This window comes from Gouania willdenowi, unplaced genomic scaffold, assembly GCF_900634775.1.
Source record: "Gouania willdenowi unplaced genomic scaffold, fGouWil2.1 scaffold_412_arrow_ctg1, whole genome shotgun sequence".
NCBI lineage: Eukaryota > Metazoa > Chordata > Actinopteri > Blenniiformes > Gobiesocidae > Gouania > Gouania willdenowi.
This window is the reverse complement of record NW_021145173.1, coordinates 376,094-387,931: the sequence shown is the minus strand read 5'-3', so window position 1 is coordinate 387,931 and position 11,838 is coordinate 376,094. Positions and strand designations below refer to the sequence as shown.

Below are 11,838 nucleotides of genomic sequence, written 5' to 3'. Positions count from 1 at the left end.
AAATTTATGACACATTTTTGTGGAGGTACATCTTTTAAATTAACGCATACCTCGAGATGCGGTCAAAGTCCCTGGAAAACCCAGAAATTTGTAAAATATCCCCACACAGCCCTGACACCACGTGAAAACAAAAGAGGACATGTCTAAAACCAGACGTATGGTCACCATACATGTCATCATTATTTAATAATGAATGGAAAAAATAAAAATGCAGTGTTATAGTTTGGTCACTTGGGGGAGATTTATTAAGTTTTATTGTTATTAATATATGGACTTTTGGTATTGTTTACCATATATGCATTGATAAAGGAACCTTGGGATGAAATATTAATTAGAACATATTTTCAAATTAATATCAAAATAATAATGACTCACTGGAACACATCTGTAACCTTTACACACCCAGAAACACAATATATTATTACTGTAAATATCATGTCTTCCATTAAAAACTGTATATTACAATAATTAGCATATTAGCACACACTTAGCTATAATAGAGCTTTTCATCTGTAAACCCTTCTTAGAAACCAATGATCACACAATGTGTTGCCTGTTATCTCACGCTACGAGGTGACTATTGTTGGAATTGTCCCTGTATAAATAAAGTTTCATTGAATTAATATGTGACCTTTGACAAATAAACAGTGGTTGCAAATATCAAACTACTTATGTGTAACTCTATTGTAGTCCAGTCATCACATTTATAAACTATCTTAGTCATCTAGGATCTGTGCACCCTCAGAAAATCAGCTGCTCACATTATTTTGACCTGAAATCATCTGATTTTCCACCGTTTGTAATTCTTCTCCAGTCTGCATTGACTCCTCCCACCAGAGCGTCATGTTTAAGGGAAGAAGAAAATGAAAATGGATGATTTATTATTCATTTTATTTATGAGTTAAAAAATGCAGCTATATTCTGAAAATGAAAAAGTATTTCTGTTAATGGATTTTAAATTGAATTATGGTACAGATATACTTCCATAGTTTATACAGTTGACGTAGCGTTCTTATTCTCTATTACAAGTTCACAGAGAAGCTGCAGTGTTTGCAACTGTCGTCACCTAAAAAAGACAAACAAACTAAACAATAAAATATGTTACCATTGTTATTTGGATTATTGTGATTTTAAAACCAATCAGAAATACACATTTTTATCTGTATTTGGTTTTTACGTTTTCCTGTTTCTGGAAATCATTGGTTGAAAAATAGGTGAATGTCAAGCAGCATTTTGTCACGTCTGTTGTGTTTGTTTTTGTTTGCAATGACTTTGAATAAGTTGTTTTGTGCCTGACTTGGCTAGCTACGCCACAAGTTTTCCCTCAGTGTCCTTAGGTCTCACATGTTAGATGGACCTTGAACTGAGACATGTTTGAATACTTTACATTGTAGTGTTGCACAAATGTTTGATCATTTTGTTTTTGCCTTCTTCACGTGACAAATCACAGAACTTTATACAGCAGCATATTATGTGTTTTGTTCATTGCTGTTTGTTTTGCTTTAAAAAAAAGTCTTAAATTGTCTTAAATTTGACATAAAAAGTGTGCAGCAACCACTGTTTCTGGTGTACGGTTCATACTGTTAATAAATGTTGATGGGACTCATACTCCTGGTTGTGATTCTGATAAGATGTTTATTCTAAGAACAAAAACTGGTTTTAATGTAGATTTAAGTTTATTTCAAAATGAGTCAACTTGTATCAAGAAACAGCTTAATCATTTTTCATTAATACGTCATACGTCATAATAAGTCATTTTTTATTTAGATTAGTTGTTTTCTTCTTGTTCCGAAGCTTTTATTTGCATAAATTAAAAAAAGCAAAACATTTTTACAAGAATTATTTGTTTATATTCAGTATATTTCACTTGTTATTGTGCTGTAGGAAGTTTGATTTCAAGTAATTTAATCTAATAATCATCCATTTCTGATAATTTTAACCCTTTAGAATATTTATCAGGACTTTCTTATTTTAAGATTAATTTGGGTTGATTGGAGTCTCTAAATTGCCCATAGGAGTGAATGAGTGAGTGAATGGTTGTCTGTGTCTGTGTTGCCCTGTGATGGACTGGCGCCCTGTCCAGGGTGTACCCCCGCCCAGCGCCCTATGAGAGCCGGATATTGGCACCGGCAGACCCCCGCGACCCTGTTAAACGGGAATAAGCGGGTATGAAAATGGATGGATGGATGGATGGAAGATTAACTTGCTGCATGGACAGATAATGTCTCTTGTTTTAAGAATTCTCCTCAAATGTAGTGTTTTTTTCTTATATTTTATTTAGCCTTATTTGCAGCAAAGGCTTTGTTTTAAGATCAAATAGAGAGCAGCAGCTTTTCTGGGACAGTCCACAACAACATTAACTATGATATTGGTCAACAGATGAACTCCTCTGTCCTGTTGGTGAGGACAACGTGTCTAACAATAAAACTTAGGCTGAGCACCTAACCTGGTCTGTAGGTGTTATATTGTATTATAGTGCATTATTCTAAATGTTAAAATAGGTTCTATTTTTTTCAATGGTTTGTTGTGTCGCAGAATTGCATTGTTTTGTCTTGATATTTAAAATAAATACATGCTAACCACAACATTAATTCTAATTAAATTCAGTACATCTACATGTCTGCTATATGTTGTCAGAACTAAAATGTACTTTTTTTTAGATCATCATCAACTCAGGTTGATCCAGGCTGATTAAAACCATCCCATCTGAGCTGGGACATGAACTGATCCATTTATTCACACATTAGTTCTTCTAATGTCTTTAAACACTTTTATTGATACACACAGATCTGGTCAGAGCAGGTTACACTCCCAGTTAGGATCATGGAAAATAACATTTGCTCCATCTCAGTATCTAGTTTAGACTTTTTTTAGACCTGTGTCCTGGGTATGATGGGTTTACGAGGTGAACAGTACTCAGCCATGTTGGGAAGTCCAGAAATCACACAGCATTTCACCCAATCATAGTGGTCCATGTCAGAAAATACCACAGACCAAGTATTTGTAGTGTAGTCATAGCACTCAACAATTCTGTTTCCTGTGCTACAAGAGACAACAAAGATCCTCTTGTTCATCACTGCAATGTCAAAGTATCTGTGTGTGTGGACCATTTCAGGGACATCGTACCAGGTGTTGGTCACTGGGTCATAAGCCTCAGCAGACCTCAAATCTCTGGACCCATCGCTTCCTCCAACTGCAAAAATGTGGCTCATATATACAACGACCCCAAGTCCACACCGAGGTGTTGCCATAGGAGTGATCAGTGTCCACTGGTTGGTGTCTGGGTTGTAATACTCAGCAGTATTCAGTACTCTATAACTCCATCCTCCACATATGTAAATCTTGTTGTTCAGTGTGGTGCAGCTGGCACTGAACCTCTCTTCATTCATTGATGCAATGAACGTCCACTGGTTGATGTTGGGCTGGTAGCGTTCAGCAGTTTTTCGTGAGGTACCATCATCATCCCTGTAGCCTCCCATAGCGTAGATGTATCCCTTTAGCACGGTAACACTCATTAAGGCCCGTGACTCTTGCATTGGTGACATCTCCTGCCAAGCGTGTGTGACTAGGTTAAACCTCCACACTCTGTTAGAGGGGTCAGTCATTCTTAAACCACCACCCACAATGTAGAAGCATCTACCAAGGAAGACAGTGCTGTAGAATAGTAAGTGAGTCATGGAATCATCCAGACTAGGATGAGTGTGAACTGTGATCCAGCTGTTAGTTCTGTAGTCAAAGGCCTCTATGATCTTAGAATATAATCTAAACATCAGTATGACGGCGTTTGGCAAGCGATGGCAAAACAAGGTGTTGTTGATCCCAGACTCAGAGCAGAGTAACGAAGGTTGAGACATGACTTTAAGGGTATCAAAGACCAAGAGGTGGGACTCAGGGTTTGTTTTTACCACATCATTGTTAAGCAGATTGTCTGTGATGTAACTTTTGTCCATCAGCCCCAGTCGTACCTGCTGATGCAGGTGTACGCCCAGGATGTTCTTCAGAGGCTGGAAGAAATTAAAGCAGCCATCACGTCCCAACTTGGCCGCATTTTAAAAATGGACCCTACGAAAAAAGTTGCCCGCAAACTTGCAGGGAGGAGCTTTGGAACTGCGACCTGGGTGACAAATGTTGGAAATGAGCATGGACAGGTCATCATGTCTGTGCTCACCTCCAGTGAGGGGTTTGGCCTCGGGCCAATGATTGACGGGCTGGTCAGGAGATACAGGATGGCTGGGGTACCTCCTCCTGATGTGCTCTATGTCGACAAAGACTGCTGTGGCAACAGCTTTCTTAGGAGAATGTTCGAAGAATGGAAACATCTGAACATCCGGCTCGACATTTGGCACTTTATGAGGAGGTTTTCGGTTGGCTGCACAACTGATTCCCACCAGCTGTATGCCACTTTCATGGGTCGCCTCAGCCACTGCATCTTCATGTGGGATGAAGACGACCTGAAGGCCCTGAAAATAGCAAAGCAGTCAGAGCTAGAAGCTAAAGGCCGAACTCCATCTGAGGCAGATGTACTCCGGTCTATCAGCCAAAGTGAGCTTGCCCTGCACTGCAAGAGGACCACCCGCGGTGTTCGGGAGACACAGGTTCTCATTGAAAGGCTCATCCAGGGCTTGGATGGTGACAACGGTCGTGACACTCTGGGAGTCCCACTGATAAACTCAGCAAGAATGAGTGAAATCGTTAAATCCCAGAAGAAACATGTCACCTGCATCCAGGATCCACAAGGGATCCAGCTTTACCTGCAGACGGGAAATGTCCTGAAGGGAGGTCACCGTCTGCCCACGTACCGCTGTGCCCGAGGTTCTACGTCACTGGAGTCTTTTCATCTTCACCTGAACCGTTTCATCCCTGGTAAACATTGTCATACTTTATTTGTTTTTGTTTTTCTTACAAAAGTATTTTGTGACTACACTGAAATATAACATGACGGATCCTAAAGAATCAGATTAATTGCAAGTCTTCTAATGATTATAAACAGAAATATGTTGTTGGAACAATATGTATGATGAATATTTTTTTATTCTCTGTTTTCTGAATTACTTTATAGGGACCCTGGCAAGTGATGTCTTCTTCCAGGCCTATCTTTTGGATGGGCTATCAAGGTTTAATGAGGACCGGGCTGTGGCAGCATCAAAGGATGAGCAGTCGTGCTCATACAACCATCTGCTCCGTCATGCTGCTAACACCCTAGCAGAGGAGGTTCTGGGCGAAAAGATCATCCCTTATGTCGGGCCAAGACAATACACAGGTTGATTATTGTTATATGATTTTTGATTTCTTCAACTTATGCTTTCATCTAATGTTTAACTTTCTTTGTGTTCTTGTTTGTGCTTTTTCTTTTCTTTTCTTTTTCTTTTCTTTTCTTTTTTTGTCTTGTTTTGTTAAATCATCATTTTGAAGGTGAGCTTTTAGGTGTGGAATACCTCTGTCAGCAAACTGGCAAAGTTCTGCAGGACTACAAAGTGGTCATTGAAGAGTCTGAGACCACTGAAGTTGAGATAGATGAGGGCTTCACAGGACATGACAGTACCCACACTAGAGGCAGAGCAAGCACTTCTCGCCTCACAAGCATCTGCAGCTGTTCCTGGTTCCTCAGCAGCTCCATCTCCTCAGGCTACTGCCTTTGTGCCTCCCATTCCCCCCGTTATCCCTCTGTTGCCAGTGACTCAGTCACATGTCGCCTCATCATCAGCTTCTGCAGCTCCTTCACCTGCTGTGACCGCTCTGCTCCCCCATTCCACACAAACAGTTTCTCCTGCAGAACAGTCTAGTGAGTTTTACACAACTGTTTCTAAAATCTCATGTTTTGCTTCTTTTTTTAAATTTAAAATGTTTTACTCTAAATACTTGTCTTTTTCTTTTAGCATCAGCGCCATCTACTGATCCATCTCCACACTCCTCCTCATGCCATGTAAGAAGTTGTTTACCTTAAAGAAAGAAAAAGAAAAGTTGCAATAGCTTGGATTGATGAGTGTGCACTGCTGTCATCAGTGCTTCTTTTTTCTTGTTTTTGTTTTTGTTAGGATTGGGTTGGCCCTGATAACATTGAAGGGTATGGCGCAGTGCAGGATCTGGCTGATTACTTGGCTGGACTAAGAGACCACCGTCTTGCACTGACTCAGGAGGAATGTAGTCAGGTCATTGCTCTGTGGCAGGAACTGGGGGAGTATGACAAAAAAAAACTGTCTACCCAGCTCGACACCAGACCAGCCTGAGCAAGGGACGATTCCGGGCTACGAAGAAGATTGTGGCTCCAGGTGTGGAGAGCACCAAAAGGTGAATTAAACTAGGAAAACACAATATCTGGGTTATGTAAAAAAAAGTTAAATATAATGTAAGTCACACATTATTGTAATGTTTTTAAAGCATACATTATTTTTAACTACAGGTCTTTCATCGGGGCTCACAGTCCTGCACAGTGGCCCGACTGCAACAGAGTGGTTGAGGTGATCTTTGTCAAGCTTTTTGCCATCTACCCGAGCACTGTGCGCTGTGAGGGAAAGAAGCTGTCAAGATACACTGTGGTGATACGCGCGTACAAAAACATCAGGGAGTGCGTAGTCACAAACGCCAGGCTGATGAGAGAGACCACTATACAGCTGCCTGAAGTAAATGCTGCAACAGTTTCATAGTGGTGAGTAGGATTTATATAAATATACATATTTTATGTAGAGCTGATTTTGTTGACCACTAATTATGAAACTTTTTTTTGTTGTTTATGAAACTTTATTACATATTCCAGATTAAGGCCTCGGGGACATATTTGTCTTATGTAAATCACATCAAAAGCAAGATTACATTTTTTGTGCATTTTACAATGTAGAAACTTTTGTTTTCATATAAATTATTTTGTGTTTTCATAGGTACTGTAGGCGGTGCAAGGCACAGGAGCAGGATATTTTAAAGCAGGGTCTTCCAGCTTTACAGGCCCCAATGGCAGCTCCATCAAGACTTCCACCTGCCCTGCAGAAAGGACAAACTTTTACATTTGGCTCTTTAGCTCAGCCTCATCCTTTAGTGCTGCCACCGAACACTGCTGGGCAGGCACAACTTAAAGGAAGACCACCATCTCAGCCACCACCACCACCACCACCACAGACATTGCTCTTTTTTCATCCTGTTCCACCTGCCCCTCCAAAACCCTTCATTACTTCCCCTCTAACATTTCAGACACAGGTAACACCTCAAGCGGTTCCCTACACCACACAGCAGTATAGGAAAAGACAAATGGAGGCAGAGCAGTCAGGTATTTTTAAAAGAAAATACACCAAAAAGAAAGACACTATAGTTTGCAGCAAGTGCAAAAAGGACAGGAACCTCCTACACATCGCCAGTATTTTGGCAACTGGTATTGGGAAGAGACTGAGACTCAGTCCTATGATGAGTGGAGGGCTTTACTGGAGGAGCACAATTATGGCAAAAAGTAAATAAAGTGGGAAATGAGGAACCTCTTTCCTCCACTCTCATCACAGGGCTGAATTTGCTATTTGTAAAATAGTTTGTAAATTTGTAAATAACTGTAAATAATAGATATTTTTAAGTTTTTTAAAAAAGTAGGAACCTATTGTTTTTTGTTAATGTGATTTGTGAATGGTTGTTTTCTCTGTATTAAAGATATTACATTTTTTTTTGACAATTTCCTTTTTTAATCTGGCATTAAAAGCTACAGTGTTTGGAAAATCATATCTACATCTGAACTCATTGAACTCAGGAGGGCTTGACAGGGTTTTTCAACCCTTTAATGCTGTGCAGTAACATCTAATTAAAAGCTGTTTTCTAGTATATACATTGGTTAAGATGGTGTTTTTTTATGAACAGTTTCAATGGACAAGAGTAAGTCTGAGGGATGAATATAGTTTATATATATATATATTTTAGATTTACTGTATATATATAAAAATATTTATTTATTAATTTATATATATATATAAATACATATATTAAATTTATATATATATATAAATCTAACATATATATATACATACATACATATATGTATATATATGTATTAATATATATATATAAATCTAATATATATATATATACATATATATATTTAATATATATATGTATTTATATATACTGTATATATATATAAACTATGTTCATCCCTCTGACTTACTCTTGTCCTTTGAAACTGTTCATTAAAAAACACCATCTTAACAAATGTATATACTAGAAAACAGCTTTTAATTAGATGTTACTGCACAGCATGCGATTTGTCTGTGTCTGTGTGTGCGTGTCTGGTGATCTCTGGTTAATTATGTTTGTATGATAGTTTTGCATAAACGTACAGTCTGCTGATGGCTTCGTGATGTCCAGTTATGAATGCAGACTTATTTTAGTTTTATTTATTTACAGTGATGTACAGGTGTGTTACGTCCCTAGTCTAGGGTAGGAACAAACACATTTAAAAGAAACACAGAGAGTTGAATAAGGCAAAGGTCATTTATTGCCCAACAAGTAAACACAAAAACAGAAGCATAAACGTCAGGGTGAACCAAGGCCAAAATAATAAATAAACTCCTATATTAAGCCTATACACAAAAACACTAGAAAACAGGAAATGAAATGGCAGCTCACCCCTACAGCTTCTTTACAAAATATAAACAATAATTCCAGGTACAGTTCAAACTAAAACGCTGGTTAAACCAGGAACACTGAATACAAGGAAATAACTCAAAACGCTGGGTAAACCAGGGACACTAAATACACACACACACACTTCACACAGCCAGTTACACTCTTGGTGGACAGCAAGCAAGGGAGAGTCACACAGCCACTACTGCTCTCCACAATCTTCTGGGGTAGACAGTCCTTATGTAGGGCCACACCCTGGGGAGAACCAATCAGCATCCTTGGTGATGGCCACTCCCTGCTGTCCTGCTCATTGGGATAGATATTAAATTGTGGAAGAGCTCTCACTCCTCCACCAACACAGTAAACACAATAAGGCACCAGCCGTAACAAGGTGATAACCAGTGACTGTATATGTGATAACCTGGGATTAAAGCAGGATCGAACCCAGTATCTACGGTATTGTTTTCAGATTTATTGTAGCCTTACCTAGTCTCACAGGTTATGGCCTTGGCTCAGAGGTTAGAGCACTGGTCTTATAAACCAGGGGTTGTCAGTTCAATTCTCACTGAGGCCTTTACTCACTATTACCAACAGGTCACAGACTGATGGGGGCGGGGCTAATGGTTTTGTTCACACCCTTTAATGGAAAGCGTTCCTGGTTTGTGAAGTCTACAGAGGACCAGGGAAGTGAGCTGAAGCATCTCCATGGTAACTCCCAGCTGTGACAGCAGGGGGCGTGGTCTCCTTCAGTCCCTGCTGCACATATCTGACCAAAGGCCTCACGTCTGTGGAGAGTTTCTCCATCATCTTCATCATCACACACTTCTGTGGTCACTGGTTCCACCACGTGGAAGTTGACTTTTGTTCTGAAGGACAGGACACACAGCACAGACAGCTGTTCTTACTGAGCTGCAGGGTTGGCCTCAATTACATGTTTCACTTAACATTACATTTTCAGTTGAATAATAATGTTTTTTTTTCATCCTCAGAAACTCAATTACAATTATGTTCTTAATTACTAATGTTTAATTACAATTAATCACAATTACTGAACCTGAATTAAATAACCTAATAAAAGTTAACCTTCCTGTTGTGTTAGCTTTCTGTTAGCATTTAATGCTAACGAGTCCTAAATCAGTTGTAAAATACACTAACAACAAATGTTTAACATCTAATGTATTTCCTATCTATTGGTTTTCTTGTTAGGATTCATAATCATTGATAATATAGGTTTTAATATTTATGGTATGGAAGTAAGAGCATTTTTTGTGTCCCTATAACCCTAGATTTAATAGATTTTAAATGCTAAAGTGTGGGAAAATATTATATGAAACATATTTTAATAATTATTAACTACATACAGTATATGTAGAAATGTACATAGAACTGTAACATGATTCCCTAGTTTAGTAATAAATTATAATATTTTATAACATTTTCATGGCAATTACAATTACAATGTCAATTATCTCAACTTTACAGTTACAATTCTAATTATACCATAATTTTATTTAATGATCAATTACACAATTACAATTATAATTTAAAACAGTGCAAATGGTACGACCCACATGAGTCAGGTATATGTATACAGGTAGTCTGCAGTGCTGAGTCAGGTATATGTAAACAGGTAGTCTGCAGTGCTGAGTCAGGTATATGTAAACAGGTAGTCTGTAGTGCTGAGTCAGGTATATGTAAACAGGTAGTCTGCAGTGCTGAGTCAGGTATATGTATACAGGTAGTCTGCAGTGCTGAGTCAGGTATATGTATACAGGTAGTCTGCAGTGCTGAGTCAGGTATATGTATACAGGTAGTCTGTAGTGCTGAGTCAGGTATATGTATACAGGTAGTCTGCAGTGCTGAGTCAGGTATATGTATACAGGTAGTCTGCAGTGCTGAGTCAGGTATATGTATACAGGTAGTCTGCAGTGCTGAGTCAGGTATATGTATACAGGTAGTCTGTAGTGCTGAGTCAGGTATATGTATACAGTAGTTGTCAGGTAGTCTGCAGTGCTGAGTCAGGTATATGTATACAGGTAGTCTGCAGTGCTGAGTCAGGTATATGTATACAGGTAGTCTGCAGTGCTGAGTCAGGTATATGTAAACAGGTAGTCTGTAGTGCTGAGTCAGGTATATGTATACAGGTAGTCTGCAGTGCTGAGTCAGGTATATGTATACAGGTAGTCTGCAGTGCTGAGTCAGGTATATGTATACAGGTAGTCTGCAGTGCTGAGTCAGGTATATGTATACAGGTAGTCTGCTAGTGCTGAGTCAGGTATATGTATACAGGTAGTCTGTAGTGCTGAGTCAGGTATATGTATACAGGTAGTCTGCAGTGCTGAGTCAGGTATATGTATACAGGTAGTCTGCAGTGCTGAGTCAGGTATATGTATACAGGTAGTCTGCAGTGCTGAGTCAGGTATATGTATACAGGTAGTCTGCAGTGCTGAGTCAGGTATATGTATACAGGTAGTCTGCAGTGCTGAGTCAGGTATATGTATACAGGTAGTCTGCAGTGCTGAGTCAGGTATATGTATACAGGTATATCTGAACTGTGGATGTGACGTGGAGCAGGAGATAGAAAGCAGCATGTTTTTCCTCAAGAAATGAAAACCAGGACAAAAAGTCAAAGAAAGGGAGAGAAGGTGAAATGAGGGAAAACAACTGTTTACTCAGTTCTTCAGAAATTTAAAACACTCACATCTTTTTTAGACAATATATTATTTAGTCTGAAATTAACTATGTGCACTCTCACACATTTAAATACTAGAACATTCCTTTTGTACGTCAAATCTTAAATGGAAATAAGATTATTTTTAAAGAAATATTTTTAAGACATTTACTACATTTTGCTGCCACCAAGTCTTAAATAAGTATCCAGTGTCCCCATGATTCTAATCATTCTATATTTACCTTTTAATAACCTTTGCTTTGTCTGTGTGTGTATATATATATATATATATATATATTAGTGATACCTCCCCCCCCAAAAAAAGCCACTCCTTAAATTGTAGCAAAAATATGTCACAAACAAAATATTCAATAAACCATTAAAATATAGTAGAACAGATTTATAAAATACAAACAATGGATATGGAGTCATTAGCTTATTGCAGTTTTTTAACCTTGGGGTCAGGACCCCATGTGGGGTCAGCCTGGAATTAAAATGGGGTGGAAATGTCCCATAATTGGTTAAAAAAAAAGAAGAAAAAAAAAGGTAAAACGGATTAAAATTATTTTTATATT

The 11,838-nt window shown here is 38.5% G+C and overlaps 1 protein-coding gene across 1 annotated transcript; it reads left to right on the top strand.

The window, feature by feature from the left end:
* The first annotated feature begins 3,486 nt into the window (after positions 1 to 3,486).
* LOC114460158 (uncharacterized) lies at positions 3,487 to 5,514 on the top strand. Its single transcript, XM_028442198.1, has 5 exons — positions 3,487 to 3,504; positions 3,954 to 4,863; positions 5,060 to 5,260; positions 5,413 to 5,456; positions 5,506 to 5,514. Exons 1-5 carry the CDS (start codon positions 3,487 to 3,489, stop codon positions 5,512 to 5,514), a joined length of 1,182 nt encoding a protein of 393 aa, XP_028297999.1.
* The last annotated feature ends 6,324 nt before the right edge of the window (positions 5,515 to 11,838 follow it).

What these genes read in the sequence shown, in the direction of transcription:
- LOC114460158 (XM_028442198.1), top strand. An exon ending in CCTGAACCGTTTCATCCCTG is followed by an intron (nt 4,864 to 5,059) that starts GTAAACATTGTC and finishes ATTACTTTATAG; the next exon opens with GGACCCTGGCAAGTGATGTC. An exon ending in CGGGCCAAGACAATACACAG is followed by an intron (nt 5,261 to 5,412) that starts GTTGATTATTGT and finishes ATCATTTTGAAG; the next exon opens with GTGAGCTTTTAGGTGTGGAA.